At 43.1% G+C, this 23,028-nt stretch overlaps 1 protein-coding gene across 2 annotated transcripts in view; it reads right to left on the bottom strand.

Annotated features, from left to right (window-relative positions):
- Positions 1-23,028, bottom strand: part of LOC100030337 (all-trans-retinol 13,14-reductase) — a 36,834-nt gene that overhangs the window by 8,104 nt on the left and 5,702 nt on the right. The window contains exons 2-6 of one of the 2 annotated variants that reach the window (XM_001379837.4): positions 22,059-22,241; positions 21,486-21,727; positions 20,425-20,626; positions 19,781-19,978; positions 16,472-16,591 (exon numbers count right to left, since the gene is read on the bottom strand). In XM_001379837.4, coding sequence (XP_001379874.2) covers positions 16,472-16,591; positions 19,781-19,978; positions 20,425-20,626; positions 21,486-21,727; positions 22,059-22,241 — 945 coding nt within the window. The remainder of the gene's footprint in view (positions 1-16,471; positions 16,592-19,780; positions 19,979-20,424; positions 20,627-21,485; positions 21,728-22,058; positions 22,242-23,028) is intronic. The other variant, XM_007477785.2, reaches the window with a different exon arrangement.

Genomic DNA, 23,028 nt, shown 5'->3' with positions numbered 1-23,028 from the left:
TAGACCCGTGTGTCTTGTTTGAAGAATAGCAAGGAAGCCAGCGTCACTGATCAAAAAATACATGCAGGGTGTTAAGGTGTAACAAGACTAGAAAGATAGGGAGGTGGGAGTGGGGGAACTAGGTTAGGAAAGGTTTTGAATGCAGAATTAGATTTGATCATGGTGATGAGATGGAGCCACCAAAGTTTACTGAAGAGGGACATGGTCAGATCTGTGCTTTTTTTTTAATTAGGAAATCACTGATGGCAGAGTTGTGGATGTGTATAGGAAAGAGATTTGGGCAGGAGGACCAACTAGCAAGAAGGCCTGCACCAGGGTGGTGGCAGTATCTGAGGAGAGAAGGGGACGTATTTTTAAGAGATACTAAAAAAGGCCAAATCCACAGGTCTTGGCAACAAATTGGATGTGGAGGGGATGAGAGTGAGGAGTCACGGGTGATACTTAGGTGGGCAGTCTGGGAACCCAGAAGGATGGTGTTCCCTTAACAGTTACAGGTAAGTGTGGAAGGGCAGAAGGTTTAGGGGGAAAGAGAGTGAGTTCAATTTTAGACATGTTGAGTTTAAGCTGTCTATTGGATGGGAGGTGAAACTGTAAAAAATAGACTCGAATACAGGACTACAATCCCCATGAGCCTTTGCTCCACTTCCCCAGAATGCCTTGTAATCTCACCTGGGCCGAGATCGAGAAGATATTTAAGCAAAGGCTTTTGAAGGGCTCGGGCTTTTTGGACTTCCGTTTTTGGAGCAGAGGCGTCTCTTCCATGATGTGAGGTTATTTTGTCTAGGCCTCTGGCCTAGGCACATGTTTCTTACTTGTATATTCTTAATCTTTAACTTTAATAAACCTCTAAAAAATATATATTCCTTGCAGAGAGAAACTAATTTCTACCTGCCTCAGTCTCCCCCTCTCCCCTAAATTTTAATCTTTACAGTTGGCGACCACTAGATTGGATGAGAACTTCTCAAAAAATTTTTAGCCTAGAGAATTTTTTTTTAAAGCCAAGGTTCTCCGAGATGCTCTTTAGAAAACCATCTTGATCAGCTCCTGCCTGCGGCCCTCTCCAGCTCCTGCTTCTGCTCCTGGCCTCTCACCTGGTGCCTGAGCTGTGCTCCAGCTCCCAGCCCGACCCACCCCGGCAGTCTGTCTCTCACCCATCTGGCTTCCGACCCAGCCGGCTCATCACCCAGATCCTTGGAGCAGATGGCTGAGGACTCATTGCAACCAGCTGGTAACTGTATTGGCCACGTGGGCGGAGGGGAGAGACCAGAGGGAAAGGAGACCGGGTGATTTTCCCTTAGGCTAAGCCTCCACGTGGCTGGGGGTATTGGCTGCTGGGGTATCAGAGAGGGGAAAGACAGAAAAGACTAAAGAGAAGAAACAGATCTTTTCAAACAGAAACTTAATAGCAATGGGCTGTTTAAAAGGATTTTTGACTCTTCTGGCAGTTTCATTGATTTTACCTGCCCGTCTGGGAGCAGACTCAGCCCAAAGATTCAACTTTAACTTTGGGGAGGAAAATGGGTGGCCCAGCGAACTGGAAGCCAGGCCCAGAGACGGGAGTCCGTCTCTAGTTAAAATCTGGCCTCCGATGCTTCCCAGCTGTGGGGCCCTGGACGGATCCCTTGAACCCCGTAGCCTAGCCTTTACTACTCTACCTTCGGACAATAGACATTTAAATGGATAATTAAAAACAAAAAAACAAACAAACAAAAAAAAAAACCCAAGGAACTTTGAAGAGACTAAAGGCTATATTCTAAGGCATTTCAGACTCCAATGGTTTATAAACATCTCTGTACTCTATTGCATTGTTTTGTTTAAGGTTTAACTTTGTGATTTTAAGTTCATATATTACTGGATTGAATATTATTCTGTGAACTGAAGGTTGATTGAATTTATTTTGAATGTACTGAGTTTTGAAATTCTGTTGTTTTTCCCCTATAACTGTTGAACAAATATTGTTGTGAATAAGCCCATATATGAAAAAACAGCTTTTTTCTATTTTGCTGAGGATAGATGGACTTCAGAACTGGTTATAATTGTATTAACAACCTTGGAAAATTTAATGTGCTAAATACCTCAAATGATTTGATTTTAAGGGTTTTTTAAATATGATTGTTGGAATTTCTTTTAACGATCTGGGTATTTTTGCCTGCCCCTACCACGAGGTAAGGCCCAGTAGCTGAAGTGAAATGTATTTTATAACCCCCAACCTTCCCACATGTGAATGGAAGTTGGGCAGTTAATCTCAGGGCATTTGTATCCCTATAAGCCTCCAAGAAAAAGGAGCACCTTTATTTATACTCTTCAGCTCACTACTTTACTTGCACCAGAATGATATATAGATTTCTTGATTATGTTCTAAACCCAAGATGAGTTTTACTTTGTTTTAAAAAAATTATGTTTATTACCAAGGTTGAAAGATTGCTATGTTTGTAAAAATTGTGACAAATGTCCCATCAATTCATAGGTTTTAAAAATGTCATACAGCAACTTATGTGAAATATGAAAGTGTGTTTGTTTGCTATTGTAATTAATTGGGCTATTGAGAATTTTGGGGATTTTGATATCTACATATTTGTACTACTGTATTTTTAAAGATGAAAAAATTGTTAACCTTGTTCAATTCATTTGCCTTCTACTCACAGTGATCATGGCCAGATACAAAGAGGAAATGGATCTCATTTTTTGGTGAGAAAGCCTTGCATATCTCTTGCCAATTGATTCATATACCTCATACCTCAGCCATGCATCCCTAACTGATTCTGAATCTTTCAATCACCCACAACACGGGGGAATGTAAAAAATATCATTATTTAAATTGCAAAGTTTAAATTCCTTTTGAGAAGAAGTTTAGGTAAAGAAGATGCTACCTCTCTGAATCCAGAACTGAACTGTTGGAGAAGCCACCATGAAGAAGCCTCCAGACCACAAGTTGCACAAAATTGAACTTTGGGTGTGGTTGATTGAACATTTATTTGTATGTATACTTTTATGCCAAAGGGGACTGCCCCCTAACGGCTTTTTGTCAATGTGTTCAGAAATTATTGGTTTTATTCTTTTTTCTCTTATCCTCACACTATTGTAATCTTTTAAGTTTATTATGTTTTTATGATCCTTTTGGGGAAAAATTAATTTTTCCACAAATGATCACACGGGGGGATGTAAAAAATAGACTCGAATACAGGACTACAATCCCCATGAGCCTTTGCTCCACTTCCCCAGAATGCCTTGTAATCTCACCTGGGCCGAGATCGAGAAGATATTTAAGCAAAGGCTTTTGAAGGGCTCGGGCTTTTTGGACTTCCGTTTTTGGAGCAGAGGCGTCTCTTCCATGATGTGAGGTTATTTTGTCTAGGCCTCTGGCCTAGGCACATGTTTCTTACTTGTATATTCTTAATCTTTAACTTTAATAAACCTCTAAAAAATATATATTCCTTGCAGAGAGAAACTAATTTCTACCTGCCTCAGTCTCCCCCTCTCCCCTAAATTTTAATCTTTACAAAACCAAGATGGCTGAGTGATAAGAAGCAATACAGTGAATTCCCCTTCACAAGACTCCTCTGGAGAGATCTAGAAAATACAGCAAACCTAATGCTGAATGGAAGAATCCAAGAAAAGTCATAGTGAGTCATTTGTCCAAGCCAGCTCAGAACAGGAAAATAGACATGGAGATCTGCAGACCCTGAACACAGGGGCAGCCCAGGACCAATGAGAGACTGTGTACCAGAGCAAGAGGAGATCCTATTCAGGACACTGTAATGGGAATAGTTGTGAACTGGCAGTTTGGGTGGCTACACCTAGTTCCAGGTCACAGGTCCTGGAAGGATTGTAGAAGGGGAAGCATTCCTGGGCAGTGTGCCAAGAAAGAAGAAGTTCAGAACCCAGCAGCAGTAGTGGGGATCAGATCCCTGATACGGGTCCCCAACCAAGTTTTAGATCAACATGTCTAAAATTGAACTCAATGAGTTCAATTAAACACAAGGTTTAATATTCCGAGAAAACAGCGATGGGAGCCAGCCTAGACTTCCCCCCACAGAAGTACCACCAAGTTTAGCCCTAACAAGTCCAGAGTCAGGAAATAGGCTAGAAGAATGAACAGACAAAAAAAAAATCCCATTATAAATTGATATCTAATAAAGAGGAGAATGGTGGGGAGAAGTACAGCAAATAGCTAATAGTTGAATCTCCCTCTCATCTGAACTGGTCAAAATTTTGGTACAGAAGTACATTTCAGTCAATGGGGAAATAGAAGGGAAAGGGGAGAATGAAAGAGGAAGAATTAGAGCTCTGGGGACCCTTTTGAAAGAGCAGATTAGTTCCAAGGAAAACAAAGCCTACAGATATGTAAAAAATTCGTAGCCTTTTTTGAAGTGGTAAAGAATAGAAATCTGAGAGAGAACCCATAAACTGGCAATTGGTTGAAACAAGTATGGCATATAACTGACAGAATACAATAGTATGCTCTGAAAACTCTCAGTGTAATGACCAGCCATGATTCCAGAGGACCACTGATGAAATATGCGATCCACTCCTGATATAGAGGGGAAGGATTCAGAGTGAAATGAATTATTTTTTTCACATGGTCACTGTGGAAATGTGTTTAAATTGACTACATGTTTGTAATTGTTTCCTTGTGTTCTCAATGGGGGTGGCAAAATGATGGGGGGCAAGAAGGTAGATTTGGGCTGATTAAAACAATTTCAAAAGTCTATAGGACATCAGGTTTGAGACGTTTAATGGGCAGTTGAAGATGTAAGTCTGGAGTTCAGCAGAGACATTGGGACTGAATATGTAGATAAAGGAATCATCAGTATAGAGATGATAGTTAATTCCTGAGAACTGATGAGATCATGAAGTGAAATAGTTTAGAGGGAGAAGGTAAGGCAGAACAGAGTCCTCCAGGACACCCACAGAAATGGGTATGATCTGGATGAAGATTAGCAAAGGAGATGGAGACTCCATAGTCAGTTTATAAAAGGAGAAAGAGGGTGTGATGCAGAAAACCTAGAGATAAGAGAGTATCAGGGAGAAAAGGGTGTCTGACAATATTAAAGGCTACACAGAGGTCAAGAAGGAAGAAGATTGAGAAAAGGCTATTAAATTTGGCAATGAAAGGGTGATTGGGGCCATAGCTATAATAAAGTCTTCCTGAAGCCAAGTGGGAGCAATAGACACGAGGCTTGGTCCAGATCCTTTGCCCTAGATATGGCCCAGATGTAGACTCTGGCCGCTGAGATATCAACCTGAATTCACCCAGAAAAGGTCTGCTGTCGGATACCATGACTGCTAGGACGTCTGTTCCAAAGAGCCTGAAGAGGAAGAAGAGCTCAGAATGTAGACAAGGTTGACCTTACAGCAGATCCCAACAGCCAAAGAGAACTGTGGAGGAAACTGAGCTTGTCTCCCCTGGAAGGACTCAAACAGAATCTTTCAAAGAGCTGGCATGGTGATCAAGGCTCTAATGCCTCCGTAAAAATATCTTAGCATCCTGGAATGTGGAATGACAAACTAATACTGATACAGTATGACCTTTACAAGAAGATTCAGGCCAGCCTCCCAGGCAGGACAGAAGACTTCAGCTGCTCTGTGCAGTGTGGGATCTGCTAGCAGCAGGAGACATGGAGATGATATGAAGAAGTCTACAATCCTCAAGGCTTTCACAGTCGGAGTTGAGTTCATAAAGTCCAAAGTTGTCAGTGGCTGGGAGAATGGCAGAGGCATCCTCCCTTCCTCACTAGGAATTTGTGATTAATCCCTCAGGATTACGTTTTCTTCTTCATTCCTTTGGAACGTTTCCTCACTACAGAATGAGCTCAAGAATCCTCTCAGTTCATCATGAACAACTTTCTTCCGCTCTCCAGTAATATTTTATTTCCCCAATTACATGTAGAAGCAATTTTAACATTCATTTTCTCACACTTTAATTTCCAAATTCTTTTCCTCCCTCCATCCTTCTCTCCCTGAGACAGTAAACAACATAAATTATAATATGCTATAATATATGTCTATATTCATCACTTTGTGAAAGAAGACACATCACTTGAAGAAAATAAAGTGAAAAATCGTATACTTTGATCTGCAATCAAGCTCCACCAGTTCTTTCTCTGGTGGTGGGTAGCATTTTTCATCGAGTCCTTTGGAGTTATCTCGAATGATTTTATTGCTGAGAATAGTTAAGTCATTCACAGTCGATCGTCGTACAGTGTTGCTGTTACTCTATACAATGTTCTGTTTCTGCTCACTTCATAGAAGTCTTTCCAGGATTTCCCGAAATTGTCCTGTTCATCGTTTTATATAGCACAACACGCCACAACTTGTTCAGCTGTTCCCTAATTGATGAGCATCCTCTCAATTTCCACTTCTTTGCCATGACAAAAAGAGCTGCCAGAAATATTTTTGTAAAAATAGGTCCTTCCTCCCACTCTGTACCTTTAAAAAAATCTTCTGGGGATGCAGACCAGTAGTGGTAGTATTCCTGGATCAGAGCATGTACAGTTTTATACTGTGAACAGGCTTTTAGGGCCTGTTCCAAATTCCTCTCTAGAATGGCTAGAACAAATCACAACTCCACCAACAATGCATTGTGTCCCAATTTTCCCACGTCCCTTCCAACATTCGTCCTTTTCCTTCTCTGTCGTATTAGCCCATCTGATAGATTTGAGATGGCACCTCAGAGTTGCTTTAATTGGCATTTCTCTCATCAGTAGTGATTTAGAGCACTTTTTCACATTGTCATGAGCAATTCTTTAGAAACACCAACACACTGATCATTCAAGCCAGGAAATGGGCAAAGTCTTGTTCTAAGAATTCATATCCGCGGGGGCAGCTGGGTAGCTCAGTGAATTGAGTCAGGCCTAGAGACGGGAGGTCCTGGGTTCAAATCTGACCTCAGCCACTTCCTAGCTGTGTGACCCTGGGCAAGTCACTTGACCCCCATTGCCTAGCCCTTACCACTCTTCTGCCTTGGAGCCAATACACAGTATTGACTCCAAGACAGAAGGTAGGGGTTTAAAAAAAAAAAAAGAATTCATATCCATCCATCTGTTGGGGGATTTGAGTAACGTAAAGAAGAAAAAGTTTTGTACACTAAAGTCTGAGATGAAATGCACCCCTGGGCTGTTCTTCCTCAGGGCATTTTAAATATAGCCACAGCCTGAACTCCCATTTGGAAAACATTATATCCGAATGCCCAAACAGGTTTCTGTTTAGCAACAGAATGAAGTAAAATCATGAAACCAACTCTGAAAATTTAGTTTCTTTTCCTCTTTCAGAAGCTTGTAACTAATTCAGTCTTTTTTTTTCCAAAATGTGAAACTGTCCATTTTTTCTGGGCCCCCTCCTCCCTCCCGCCTCCCTCTAAGGATATTAATAAACTGCTGCCTGGTGGTTGCACCAATGTTGTAGCTTTAACACAACAAACCTCTTTCTTTTTTTAAAATGTAACAGACTTTCCAAAAAGCAAAACTAGGCCAAGCCACTTTAGCCGCCTATTAGGAAAACAGTATTATCTTAGACCCTCGAACCAAAATGCGAGCCCTACACACTACTTTAGACTCGTTTCTCTTTTTATAGAAGGAAATGGAGGGTTCTAAAGCTGGGTTCCGAGCACTGCGTGGCTTTACAATGAACCCTTGTGGCAGCAGGCCCAGCCAGTTGACCTTTATTTAGCTCATTCTCTCACTTGATTAGAGTGTATAAAATTTGCTTCTTTATTCTTCTCTGAATTGCTGTAGTAGCTCCTCGTAGGTTGTTGCCTTTAGCTAATCGGCTCAAAAGCTGAAAATAGCTGGCATTTACCAAGTGAAAAATAAACAGCTTTTAAATGAGAACAGACCATCTCCTGTCCTCCTGGCTATTCTCCATCGCAACAAGCCCCAATAATTGTACATTCCTGATCAGTCCTGCCTCTCTTTACAAATCACATACTTCAGAAAAGAGACTTAATGAGAAGCAGGACTGGACCTTCGTCAAGACAGGCAAGTTTGGGTTAGGATTAATAGGAACCTGTTTGGGGATTTTGTTAACTTCATAATAACAATATTTCTCCGGAGCTCTCAGACTTTTTTCCCCTTCTTTAAATGATGGCATTTGGCAGCTTTTCTCAGGACAGTTTTCCTGTCTACAATGAGCCTTGATTTTGAGGGTGAACTTTGTGCCTTTTGGGCTCTCAGCAGTGGAATTAAAATCCATTTGGTTGACTACATAGTAATTAAATTTCACTGGCTAAAGGAATATTCCTCATGGCCCTATTTTGTTAAGCCACAATGTTCTCCCTACCTTGGAAAAGCAAGTTCTGATGCACTAGTACCTGCTTATCTATCCAAATATTCTTCTGGGAGGCTGAAGTCCATTCAGTGTTAGGAGGCAGATGAAGTATGAAGCATAGTGTGCAGTTTCTTTTTATCTGGTTTTATTATTTGTGACTGAAATTGTCAGAAGGGAAACAGAAGAGATAAGATGCAAGGATGGGACTTGATCTTCTTCTCCTTCAACTGGATACTGGACACTTAACCACTAAATTATTCCTTTCAGTGTAAAAAACAAAATGAACAAAAAGGAGATCATGGGCAACTTTGGAGAGAGCAATTTCAGTTGAATGGTGAGGTCAGAAGCCTGACTGTAGAGTTAAGGAGAGTAAGAGGAGAGGAAATGGAGGCTCCTATTATAGACGACCATCCCAACTTTTGTGGAATGGAGTGAAGAACTCACTCTTTGACAAAAACTATTGGGAAAATGGAGAGCAAAAATCTGACAGAAACTAGGTATAGACTAACATCTCACACTGTATTCCAAGATAGGATGACTTAGACATGAAGGATGACATCTTAAACAAATTGGAGAATCAGAGAAGAAATTACAGTCAGATCTAAGGACAGGGGAAAGTGTATAACCCAAGATGTGATGGAGAAGTTAACAGGAAGTTAAATGGACAATTTTGACTACATAAAATGAAAATGTTTTCACACCAACAAAAACTAATGCAGCAAAACTTAGAAGAGAAGTAGGTAAATGGGAAAAACATTTTTGCAGCAAATTTTTCTTTTAAAGGTCTCATTTCTAAGATATATAGGGAATTGCTTCAAATTATAAGAATTAGAGCAATTCCTCAATTGACAAATGGTCTAAGTACATGAAGTTTTCAGAGGAAGAAATCCAAGCTATCAATAGCCATATAAAAGTGCTCTAAATCACTAGTAATTACAGACACACAAATTAAAATAACTCTGAAATATAACTCACACCCATCAAATCAACAAAATTGACCCCACCCCCCAAAATGAAAATAACAAAAGCTAGAGGGGATGTAGGAAAACAGGTGCATTAACGCATTGTTGGTGGAACCATGAACTGAACTGTATAGCCATTCTGGCATGCAATTGGGAAGTATAACCAAAAATCTATTTAAACTATACATGCCCTTTAACCTGGCAATATTCTTATTGATCTATATTTCAAAGAGATCAAAGAAAAGGGGAAGGGATCCATTTGTAAAAAAAACCAAAGAATTAGAAACTGAGGGGATGGCAGCAATTAGGGAATGATTACACAAGTTGTGGTATATGAATATGATAGAATACTATTGTGCTATGAGAGGATGAAGAAGATGGCCTCATAGAAACCTCAAGAATTTTATGAAATGATGCAAAGTGAAATTACAAGAACCAGGAGAAAAGTTTATACAATTAATGACAATACTGTAAAGTTAAGGAATTCTGAAAGGCTTAGGCATGCTCATCAGGACAGTGACCAGTCAAAATTTCAGAGGACTAATGAGGAATCATGCCACCCACATTCAAAGAAAGCAGATCAACTCAGATTATCAGTTGAAACCTTTTCGTTGAGGGGTGGGGAACATGACTATTTTGAGGATGTTCTGTTTGTATGTTTATATCAACTGAACAACAGCAACATATGTTTATAATGGGTTTTGTTTTTCTTATTTTCTCAGTGACAATAGAGATGAGCAGGAGAGGTGAGAGGGAGAAATTTTAGAACTGAAAATAAAATAAAATTGAATTTTTAAAAAGATAGGCACACCAACATGCTATGGATAAAGTTGTGAATTGAGCCGACTATTTTGAGAACTAGTTTGGAACTGTGCAGAAAAAAGAAAAGTTACTAAACTTTTCCTACACTCTGATCCATTTATTCCATTCCTGGCCATATAGCCAAAGAAGCTTAATGACAGAAAGAAAGGTACCGTATATCTTATGTATTCCTAGCAGTGAACCTTTGGTAGCTGTTTAAAACTGGAAACAAAATAGAAGTCCATTGATCAGGGAAAGACAGAACAAACTGTGGTATACAAATGGAATGGGATAGTATGGCTCTAAAGAAAGATGAAAGAAGAAACTTGTACAGTGGATTGAAAACTGACATAGAAGTCAGAAGAATTTAGGTCCAGATCCTACCTCTGACACATAGTGGCTCTGGGTAAGTCACTGAAGCTCTTCGGTTACCAGACAATCCTCTAAGACATCTTAAATTATAGAACAGTTGCCAGTCTGTATTGGCAGAGGGAATTTCATCACCATAACACGTCTACATTGATGAAAACAGAAGAGGAAAGGAAGGGAAAGCCTGAGGGGAAGGCCAGTTCTGTCCCCACAAAAGTCCCATAAGGCAGAGGCCTAGGTGGTGAACTCTGAATTGCCCAGTGTAGGAGGAGGCTGAGATCCAGGGAAACTACCATTAGAGAAGACGGAAGCAGAAAGTGAAATGAAAGGAAAATAAGGGAGTCTGGGAAGACAAAATTAAAGAAGACCTCAGGAGGCAGAAAACTCAGAAAGATCTTGAGCATATGCAGATAAAACAACAGAGAAGTCATTAACCGAAAAATCAAATATGTTTTCCAAATATAGTAAATGAGTTCGGAATATAAACAAATACCACTGAACAAAGGAAAAGAATTCAACGCTTGATTTGGCAGAGGACCCTGTGGATTTTGAGAACATGGAACTATAGCTAAGTGGTTTAAAAGGGAATGAGAATTGTGAGGGCAAAATTTATGCCCTACATTGCAAAAATAATTAGGTCAGGATAAAAAAAAGCAAAGGAAATGCAAAAACAAAGGAATGGAAATTAAAATAATTGCAACCACCAGAAAACAAGAAGGAATAGATTAAAGTGCTCCAAAGAACAATGGAGCTCAGGATGCAGCCTAAGGTGACGAGCCTGTAAATCTGAGCTTAACCAAAACTGAAAAAATATGAACATTCAAGAATAAAGAGGTGTTTAGAACATTCTTAGAAAGAATACCAGAGGAGGGGCCAGACCCAAGATGGTGGAGAAGGTACACAGACCCACCTAATCTCTACCAAATTAGCCTCCAAATAATTATGATATAACGCCTCAAAATGAATTCTGGAACAGTATAATCCACAAAAAGAAAAGTAAAAATAATTTTCCAGTCCAGAACAACTTAGAGGCTAGCACAAAAGATCTAGTGCACTAGGGTGGAAGATAAACACAAAGCAGGGCACCAAGGTTGGCCCCACCTCAGCAACAGGCCTTGGGAGTGGCTCAATCAACAGCCAAGGCTTTCAGAGCTATCAGCCATAGACTGTAAGAGAGATTGGACAACTGCTCAGAAGGAGCTTAAAGGGTCCCTTTGCTGGCTCTGGGTTTGAGAATCTTGTTGAATTGCTTATTTGCAGATTCAGGTCTCAGGCCTGGGTCCTGGTCTCAGGATGAGGAGGAGCACTAGCAGACACCAGTGCTTGCAGCCAGAGGGGAGCAGGGGACCCTGGTCATAGTTCCAAGGAGTAAAATAATGCTTGAGGTTGCTCACAGACCAGAGCATAGGCTAGGAGAGTATTAAACACCCCTTTCCTTACATCATACCACCTTGGAAAAACTAAAAATTTATAGAAGCCCAGAACTAGCTCAGGTCAGACACCACAATACATCTCCACCCCAGAAGTGTACTAACAAAGTCTAAAGCCAAGAAGCGGGCTTAAAAAATAAGCCAAAAAAAAAAAAGAACTTGACCTTAAGGAGCTATAACACTGACATAGGAGTCAGTACTCAAACAGTAAAAGAGAATGACTTGGAAACATCTATAAGCAAAACCTGAAAGAAAAAAAATAAATGAAAATTGTACACAAGCTCAACAAAGATTCCTAGATGAGTTAAAGTACCCTCTGAAAAAAAATATTTTTAAATCAAATGAGAGCTATGGAAGAAAGAAATGAATTGAAGAAAATAACTCCTTAAAAATTAAAATTGGTCAAACAGAAGCTAATGGCTTCATGAAACATCAAGAAATAAAAAACAAAGTTGAAAAGTTGAAAAATATGAAAAAGTTAAATATCTAATGAGGAAAATAACTGATTTAGAAAACAGGTTGAGAAGAGATAAAATCCCTGGATGACCTGAAACCCAGGCTTTAAAAAAAGAGACTAGACATCATATTTTAAGAAATTATAAAAGAAAACTGCTCAGATCTCTTAAAATCAGAGGGAAAAATCCACTAGTTGCCTCCTAAAAGAAGTCCCCAAATGAAAACTCCTAGCAATATTATAGGCAAAATTCAGAACTCCCAGGTCAAGGAGAAAATATTACAAATAGCCAGAAAAGAAAAAAAACCAAGTACGGCAAAGCCACAGTGAGAAAGAATAGATGTGTCAGTTGTATAACTGAAAATCTGTTACCCCCCAAAAGAATTACATTTCCCAGGAGCCCACTGACTTCCTGACATTATGTACTTCCTGATCAGTAAAATCAGTAAAAATTAAATCTCAATAATAAAAATATTATATTTTAAGAGATTTATTAATGATCATTAGAAATCAAGGAATAAAGAAGATACAAAATAAAGACCATGTGCCCATGGCTGATCAGCCAGTTCAAACACCCACCTTACCACCACCAAGCTTGGGACTAGAAGTAAAGAGCTAGGACCTTCCATGTCCCCACCTAATATCCCCTATCTATCGGAAGTACATAATGACAGAAAGTCAGTGGGCTCCTGGGTAATGTAGTTCTTTTTTAGGGTAACAGATTTTCAATTATACACTGTGGATAGAGAGCCAGGCAGATTTGTGGTTCAAATCTGGCCTCAGACACTTCTGAGCAATGTATTGGTTCCAAGGCAGAAGAGTAGAAAGGGTTAGGCAATGGGAGTTAAGTGACTTGTCCAGAGTCACATAGCTAAGCAATGTCTGAGACCAGATTTGAGTCAGGGCCTCCCATCTCTGGGCCTGGCTCCCAATCCACTGAGCCACCCAGCTGCCCACCATAGGGGATATATTCTTAAGGATTGAAGGAGTTTCAAAAGATAAAACAGATGAGTGATTGTATGAAACTGAAAAGCTTCTGCACAGGTAAGGATAAGAAGGGAAGTGGTTAAAAGAGAAAAAAAATCTTTATATCAGATTTCTGCGATAAGGATTCAGGGTCCACGATATAGAAATAATTAACAAATACATACATGTTCATATGTACATATACATACACATGCATTCTGTTTTGTTCCAGAAGACCAAAATTGAAGCAGTGGGTAGAAGATGAAGAAACAAAAGTTAGGCTTGGTGTGAGGAAACGGACCCAATAATTACAGCTAAAGTGGAATGGACTATGGTCATGTGTGCCTCCGTATTGGAGGTTGCTAAGCAGTGACTAAATGATTCCTTAATCAGGTCTGTTGTACAATGGTAAAGGGTGGACTAAAGGGCCACTGAGTCTCTTCTAACTCTGTAATTTTGTGAATATTCTTGATTTCAAAAAAGTGAGGGGTGAGGGGTGAACCGTGATGTCTAGTCGATTCACCTCATGGTTTAATGAGGACTTTTGTTGCTGTTGAAGGGAAGAGCACCTTGGGTGGCAGAGGAGAGAATTTTGGAAAGTGAGTGTTGCGTAACAAGCAAAATGCATTAATAAGATTCTTAAATAAAAATTAGACAGTTGAGCATTATAATCAAACACATCTTACTGTGTAACCAGAATGAATACATATAAATCTTATGATAATTTGACCTAAATCAGACCCAGTTTAAATAAATGATGGCAAGTAGCATTTCTTTTACAAAGCTAAACTAAGCATTTCTAGGGTCTTCAGCAAGAAGGAATGGAGATAAACTGAGTGGGCAGAAAACTAGTCAGTGGTCATCTGAAAAGCCCTGAAGCCTGCAGCCTGGCAGCGGACAAGGTAATGTGACTACAGGACCTCGAAGATCATATTACCCAATCCATGATGACCCAAGCCCCGGCTCAGGGGGTGCCTTATAACAAACTCTTCTTTCCTCCCCCGGTTTGCCTGCAGCCTGTGATAGGTGCGTCATGAGCCTATTTGTTTGGGTAGAGCATCGTCATCAGAACTGGAATCTGGGTGTCCTGAGCCGAAGGCCAATGCCCTATCTAGCTCTGTGCCAGGCACTGTGCCAAGTGCTCGGAGTACAAAGACTCAAAGTCTCTGCTCCCAAGGAGCTTACTCTAATGAGGAAGATTTGTTAAAAAATGTGGACAAAAGAGATCATCTCAGGGGAAGGGGACAGCATTTTAAGGCTTCCTTTAAGTCCCAATTAAAATCCCACCTTCTACGGGAAGCCTTTCCTCACCCTTCTTCATCCCAATGCTTCTTTCCTGCTTTTCATTGGTTCCTACTTATCCTGCACATAGCTTGCTTTTGGATATATAATGTCACCCCATTAGTTAGGGAGCTCCTTGAGGGCAGGGACTCTCTTCACCTCTTTCTGTATCCCCAGTTTCTTAGTCCAGCGCCTGCCACAGAGCAGATGGTGTGGCAAATGTTTATTGAATTGAATCTAGGATGTGTCAACAACTAACTAATAATAACTAATAGGTAAGACCGGATGCCATTTCCTAACAGAAAAGGAGTCAAAGGACATGAACAAAGAGTTCTCCAAAGAATTGCAAATCGGGCACCGAGTCCAGAAAACAACTGATATTAAGGGGTGACGAGCCCTGGGGAGCTATGCAATTAATGTCAGGCAAGCCAAGTCCCTTCCTCAGTCCCTCGGATGCCTCATCTCTTACACAATTGGGTTAAACTACATAATCTACCAACTGTGTGTGGCAATCATACATGAAATTTACTGTCATGTATGAAACCGGGGAGCCCTTTTCTAATAATCCATACCGTGTTGTTCTTTTTGGTTTGGGTTTTGGCTTGCTAAAACCTCATTACTTTGGGGGGCTGCTTTTGGTTTTTAACAATTTCAGTTCTAAACTTAGAATACCCCAAAAAGGGCATTTACATACACACCGCAAAACACACAAAAAGAGGGCTATCCATGCACCTGCAAATCTGCACTTCATGCCACTTGTTTTTAAGGCATATAATAAATAATATAAGTTATACTCTGACCCTTCCCCCTCATCTGGGCCTCCTCCTCTTCTGAGCATTTTTTTCAATGGTCCATTGCTTCCTCCTGTCCCCTCTTTAACTAAGCAGAGCCGGGGAGATCCAAAATGCACATGACCTCCCTTTCAGGAGGGAGGTGGAGAGATTTTTCTTCCTGTTCCCTCTCTTGCTGGTGCTAGCAATTCAGGCAGATTTCACTTATGATTTTCATGTCTTCTATGTATTCATAGAGGAAAGACACTTTTTCCTTTGCATCTCTGTCTCCCGTTATTATTGTGATTTGCAATCATTTTTATGTGTGTGTATGTTTTCTTTAATTTACTCATTTCTGTAGCTTTAGTTCCTAAACTGAAGTTTTGTGCCAAGGCCAGTCTCATGCCTCTGGGCGGTGCTTTGGGGCGGGGTGCCCTAGGACCCCTGAGTTCCTGTGCTGCCCCCTACCTCCAGGCTTTTGCTGCTCCTACAAGATCCTTGGGGGGTACTCTGGAATCTCAGGATAGTTGAGGATGTCTGAGCTCATCTCTCTCCCTAACTACTTTATATGGAACTACTTTGTCCTTATTTGCAGATATATTCTTCATGTTTATTCTCTGTGTGTTTATAGAAGGACTTGTCTTCCAGGCTCCTTGCCAGCATGGGTCATTTCATTCATTACATTTGTAATAAAGGGTTACGGATTGAATGAGTTTGTAAGGTATTCAGAGGCAATAGGGCACCGTCAAAGGTTCTTGGGCAAGGGATCGGCATGATCACATGCAGCTAGTCAACTTGGGAAAGCCAGAATTTAAGCCCGATTATTTTGACTGCAAATCCCATTCTTGATCCACTAAGACAGGCATGCAGGAGGAAGGAGAGAAGCTGTTGAGAGACAGCCAGTGTTAACAAGGAGGACATGGGAAAGCCTGGGAAAATGGATCTTGGGAGTGACAGGTCCAAAGCAATAGGAAAGAAAGTAGCCAAAACACAAATACTTCCCCTGGGAATAGGATTGTAGGGAGAAATCAGGAAAACGAGTATTCTCACATTTCCTAAATAAGGAGGGGATATGAGGCACTTGAGAAAAAGAGGAGAAAAGCTTTTGTCACAACCTCAGCTGGCTTGTTTTAAGAGGAGACGTCATGGTTGGCATGGACTTGTGGCTTTTACCTGGCAAACAGCGGGCTCTCTCAGGCAATAAGTGCTCATAGGTATGAAATATTCCTGCATTGGAGATCACAATGGGAGAAAAGATGCTCACCAGCCCTCGGTCCTTTTTCACTCTGACACCTGCAGAAGAGAAGATGCTCAGTGAGGCAGAGAAAGCACAGCGGCCTTCAGAGAAGACTCCAGAACTTCCCAAGAACTCTGGTGCTCTAGAGCTGAGAGTCTGAGACTTCCCCCAAACAGTGCCTCTCCTGGGCCTTCGTTCTCTCCTGCATAGAAGGGCCCACCCGATTCTCTTTTAGGCTGTCGGATCCCCAACAAAATTGTAGGGTAGATAAAGTTTCCCCATTCTCACCCTAACCATCGCCAGCGAATCCACTGAGCTAAGTTCTTTCCTAGTCTCCAGTTCCTCATCCCTAGTATTGGAAGTGACTACTAACAGCTTTAAATATTAGCCTTTTCCCAGAGATCATTTTGTATAGTTTTAGGCCTTAAAAGGATAACTAAAGCTCCAGCAGTAGAATTCAAGCAAATTGGAAGATTTGGGAATATTTAGGAGGAAATGAGGACTTCCCAGTATGGAACCAGCATGAACTGTACAGCTTCCCACCACCAGCCCTTACCTAGAGGAGTACAGAATTCCTACCAGGGTAGGCCTATGCCTGGGCAGGGCTTCCAGCTAGCTACAGCTTTGGCATGTGTCCGCTGGATGCCACCTATCCCTTGTCACAGATGCCAGAAATGCACCACGAGAGCTAAACTCTGTCCTTAAAGTAAAAATGGGCAATTAAGGAGGGCCAGCACAACCATTTAATTAGCTATTAGAACATTGGGTAGGCAGCTAGGTGGCTCAGTGGATTGAGAGCCAGGCTGAGAGACGGGAGGTCCTGGGTTCCAATCTGGTCTCAGACACTTCCTAGCTGGGTGACCCTGGGCTAGTCACTTAACTCCCATTGCCTAGCCGTTATCTCTCCAATACACAGTACTGATTCTAAGGTAGAAGGTGAGGGTTTAAAAATACAAAACATTGGGATGAGCTATTCAGAATCTTTCCTAAGTAAGAGTTGAACAGTTTTGCTTTGAGGAATGTGAGGCAAGACCAAGACATGCTGAGCACAGGATTTAGCCCAACGCCTGGCATATAGTAAGTGTTAACTTAAATGCTTGTTGACTGATTGACAGGACACACACCCAGAAAGGCAGGCCTAGAATGAGGGGCACCTAAATAAGTAGTGGGTGGATTAGAGGGCCTTTGTGCCTCGGGGTGTGCAAAGGAGAGGTGTCAGGGTGAGGGTGCCAAGAAGATACACTATTTCACAATTTTGCTTGAAGCTAATCCTATTCCGTTCTAAGGAAAACTTTCTGCCTTCCCATAGACACTAAAAAATATGGGAGCTACACCCACCTCTCCCTACCAGTCTGGGTCACACTCCCACCCTTCCTCCAGGGGCTGTCTCCTAGTTTTGTAAAGGCCAAGGCCCAGTCTTGCATCCTTCTTCTGACCCTTCTTTGACATCACACACTGCCAGCCACCCCTTCCCACCACATACCCCTTCCTGGGTCTCCTGGGTGCTACTCTCTGCTCATCTCTCTTCCTCACAAATCCCTTCCCCTCTCTCTCCTTCCACTCCTAACAGTGGAGAAGTTCCCAAGGTTCCAGCTTCACTCTCTGCCCTTTTTCCGGGAGTAGGAAATGGTTCAACCATCACTTCCAAGAGGATTGCTGCCAGATCTCTATGTCTGGCCTCCATCTCTCAAGGTCTTTTTCAGTTGCCTAAAATTCAATAGGATCAAATGCAGACACATACTTCTCTTCCTCTTCATTCCTCCTTCTTCGATCTGCCCCTAAACACCCTGTTCTGGTCAATCGTACCAAAGGTCACCTTGCTACTCAGTACTGAAAACCCACTGGAATCTGGAACGCATCCCTCTTCCTTCAGCTCCCACACCGCATCCAGTCAATGATTGGTCAGCCAAGGAGGCAGTCAGAACTAGCTGCTCTCTCCGTTTTTCCTCTCAGTCCTACATATTGCTGTCACAGACGTCATCCTAAGGTGTAGCTCGGATTGTAATTTCCCTATTTAAGAACTTTCAGTGGCTCCCTTTTGCCAAGAGAAAAATCCAAACTCCTATTTTTGAAAATAAAGGCTCTTTCCAGTTTCCTTGTCCCAATTTCCCTTTCCAGGCTGTTTCTTCATACACTGAAGTCCAGGCTAGATAATAATTGTATTTATTAATAGAGTTCTTCACATATGTTACCTCAACTAATCCTCATCACAACTCCGGGGTAGGTTCTATTATTTTTCTCATTTTACAGATAAGGAAACTGAGGCAAAGAAGGTTAAGCTGAGGATCACAGAGTTAAAGCCAGATTTCAAACTCAGGCCTCCTTGATTTGGATCCCAGAATACATTGTACATGTTCTTGTCTTTGCTCCCTAGAATGTTCTCTCCATAATATCTCCTGCTCCCTATCCCAATCCTTTCTTTTTTTTTTAAACCCTTACCTTCCACCTTAGAATAAATATTGTGGGGAACAGTTAGTTGGCTCAATGGATTGAGAGCCAGGCCCAGAGATGGGAGGTCCTGGGTTCCAATCTGGCCTCAGCCACTTCCTAGCTAGGTGACCTTGGGCAAGTAAGTCATTTAACCCCCATTGCCTAGCCCTTACCACTCTTCTGCCTTAGAACCAATACATGGTATTGATTCTAAGATGGAAGGTAGGGTTTGTTTGTTTTTTAAATCAGGCAGAAGAACGGTAAGGGCTAGGCAATGAAGGTTAAGTGACTTGCTCAGGGTCATCCAGCTAGGAAGTGTCTGAGGCCAGATTGGAACCCAGGACCTCCCATCTCTGTGCCTAGCCCTCAATCCACTGAGCCACCCAACTGTTCCCAATCCCAGGTCTTTCAAATATCTCCTCTTTCATTAAGCCATTTCTCTGCCTTTCCAATGGTATCTCCCCCATTCCACCTTGCATTATGATTGTTGGTAGAACCAGCCTAGACTGTTCTTGAGAGCAGGTGCTACCTTTTATTTATTTCTGTGTCCTCCAGGATGCCTAGCGGCATGCAGCCTTGCTCATCCTCAGTGGTGAAACCCAGCTAGATAAATGAGTGACTGAATGCTCTTTCGTGTCTCCCAGATAAAATTCTCTGGAGTGTCTTTCAATATTCTCTCCCCACATGGGGACCACTTACGTGCTATTACCCATACCTGATACTCTCTGCCCTAAGCACTTCTTCCTTTTCAAATTTCCCCTAGCCTGTCTCCCACCCCCAAGTCTTGGGAAATACTTTTGGTCCCCAGCTCTCACCACAGGCTCTTCCAGTGGAATCTAGCAGCACACTTTTCACAGTCGCCCTGGTAAGGACTGCACCCCCAGCCTGCTGAATTACAGGGATAATGTGAAAAGCAATTTCGCTGGAGCCTCCCCGAGGGTAAAATGCCCCATCCAGGAGGTGGTTGATTAGTAGGGCATGCATAGAGAAGCTGGCATTCTTTGGGATGGCACCTAGAAGAAGGAGGGAGAAAATTGAGTCCTCTCAGCTGGACGCTCTCCATCTCGCCTATGGATGCTCTGGTTCAGTAGATGTACCAGAAGGCCTGTACCATGGTATATTCTGGGGCCTGAACCAATCAAATCATGGCCCTTTACTGACCTCTGGGGCAGTAGGTGAATCGTCCCCTCTCGGGATTGTAATGGTGCCACGTCTGAAGAGAATAGCGAATTCTAGTAAGTGAAAAACAATTCCAGCACACAGAGTGGAAAAGACTCTTCCACGGCAGCTGGCACATTCACAGGCTCCCAAAGGACTCCAATCTAAACTTCATTGTTTATGTTCAACAAAGCAAGAAGAAACCCAGAGAACAGCAGCCCTCCTGCGCCTGCCACCACCCACCCCTCACCCCTGGCTGCTCCCTTCACTACCCTGGGTGCCCAGAACCCACGGTCCCTACCGTAGGTGGGGTAGATGTAGCTGAGCACGGCTTTGAGGTCCTGGGAGGCAGGCAGCTGGCTGAGCACCTCCCCTAAGCTCTGGGTGGCAGCTCTCAGGAAAGGGGAGAAAAAGGCCAGCACCCCCAACTTGTCCAGCAGCTTCACCACCGGCAAAGGGAGGATTTTCAGCAGGACCATGTGAAGGGTTCCTTTTGCTACCTGCTGGCAAAAGAAAGGAAGCCAGGGAGAGAGGTCTTACTCCTGTGCCAGCAACCCAAGCTTGGGGGTCTTCCCTAAGTGAAAGAGGGTGTCCTTCTTGAGCATCTCTTAGAAAGATTTTCATTTTGAAAAATGAATTCCTCCTTAACCTAGCAAGAACCGGTGCTCTTCCCGGGTGAACTCAGTGCCCTGAACCATGCCTTGATCTCCCCAAGGTAAAACAGGTTAGTGGAGGTTTGCTTGAAGCTTTTCCCACCACTATTTTTCGGCTCTTCTTCCATTTCACGGCCCCCCTCCCTACTGGTCCAGCGCTGTACCCCATCCCACCAGGACTGCTCACAGACGTCTCATTCTCCAGCCTGTCCTGAGCCTGCCTTCCCTCCATCAAATTCTGTCCGCCCTTTTCTCCTTTCTACGGGATCCTGTTGGGTGGCAGGAGCTTAGCTAACAACCCAGAGCCTGCTAGGGTTTCCTTAATAGTAATATCTGAGACTTCCTACACGCTAGGCACAGTGTAAGTGCTTTACAAGTACTATCTCATTTGATCCTCACAACAAGCCCAGGAGGGATGCATGTGCCAATAGCCCCATTTTACAGCTGAGGCAGAGAGAGACTAACTCACGCCTTAAGTGCCCGCTCTGCCAGGCCAGGGACTTGTATCTTAAAAGAGCTTCAATGCTCAGAAGGAGGAAGTCCCTGAGGCAAGGGTACCTGAGGACCTGACCGGACCCATCTCACCTCATGAGAAGCAGGTGGGCCCTGGGTCCCTCCTCAGATCTACTCCCTCCCCCAGATGTTAATGTTGGTCCTTCCTGGCTCTACACAGGAGGGGAGGAAACGTGTCAGGTAACCTCAGTCTTACCTTCACCATCTTCATGTACTTGTCGATGGCAGCTTCTTCGTCAGGGAACTTTTCCTTGAGGCCCTGGACAAAGGCTTTCTCCCCAGAGTACATGGGGAATTGCCTCCTGCCACTGGGGCCCTCTAGCACCATGATGTCAATGGGGGAACCCAGGTAAGCCCAATCCAGCTGCCCCTCCGTGATCTGGTCCAGGAAGACGCGGCAAAAGCTGCCCTTTTTCAACTGCCCCACGTAGTGGATTCCTGTCAAACAGTGGCAAGGAATGGGACAGCCTCCCCTCAGGAGGTAGAAAAAGGAAACGAGGAGGAGTTCAATGATTTTCCCAGGGTGACAGAAAGGGTAAGGGGTAGAACCAAGATTTGAACCCAGATCCACTGTCTCCAAAGCCAGTGACTGCCCTCGCACCACACAATGCTAACTCCCTCCTTGGGGATCCCTCAGAAGAGGAGGGAATCGCTAAACAAATGGATCGCCTGCCGTCTGACATCTCCCAACGCCTGATCCAAGCCAGCTGGTGCCGTCAACGTGTTCCCAGGGCTAGAGGACGCCAGTCCCTCCCCAGACTCGCTTTACCTGTGTCAAACTCTAGGTCATCCCGGCCAAAGGTATGGCAACAGCCACCTGCCTTAATGTGCTGCTCCAACACCAGGACGCGCTTCCCTGCTTTGGCGAGGATGGCCGCTACTGCCAGGCCCCCAATGCCGCTCCCAATCACCACAGCATCGAGCCGCTCTGGCACCGGCGTGTCTGAGAGAGCTGCAATGCAAGGAAGGGCGAGGAGTCAACCGTTGAGGCGGCATGAGGGAGCCCGAATTATAGGGCAGAGAGGAGGAGGGCTTCCGTGCTCACTGCTCAGGGACCCCCTACAGAAAGGAAGGCTCGTCCAGGAAAGAATGCTCGAGCCCAGCTCGGGGGTCATTTCCACACATCCAGGAAAAGGAAAGGAAGGAGGCTGCTTGGTGGGAACAGGAGAGCACCGAATGCCGAAGACTAGAGCGCGCCAAAGCCGATCCTGGCCCCGTTGCAGATCTTAGTGCTCCCAAGCATTGGCTAATTATCCGTCAGTCAATCTGCTCTAAGTATTGGGCTCAAAGAGAGGTAAATTGTCCCAGTTCTGAAGGAGTCATAATTTAAGGAGGAAACAAGAAAACAAACATGAACAAACCACACACACTCTACACATCTATACGTATGTACACATCTACATCTGTGCACAAGTATATATATATATAGGATAAGGAGGAGATCATTGACTGAGAAAAGGTGCCAGAATTAAGAAGGATTGGGAAGGGAGCAGCTGGGTGGCCCAATGGTTGGAGAGCTGGGTCTAAACACAGGAGGTCCTGGGTTCCAATCTGGCCTCAGACACTTCAGAGCTGGGTGACCCTGGGCAAGTCACTTGACCCCCATTGCCTAGCCCTTACCATTCTTCTGCCTTGGAACCAATACAGTAGTGAGTCTAAGACGGAGGTAAGGGTTTAAAAAAATAGATTGGGAAGGCTTCCTTTGGAAGGTGGGATTTTAGCTGGGACTTGATGGAGGC

The sequence above is a fragment of the Monodelphis domestica genome, chromosome 1, assembly GCF_027887165.1.
Source record: "Monodelphis domestica isolate mMonDom1 chromosome 1, mMonDom1.pri, whole genome shotgun sequence".
NCBI lineage: Eukaryota > Metazoa > Chordata > Mammalia > Didelphimorphia > Didelphidae > Monodelphis > Monodelphis domestica.
Note: the sequence above shows the minus strand (reverse complement) of the source record. Positions and strands in the feature narration are given on the sequence as shown.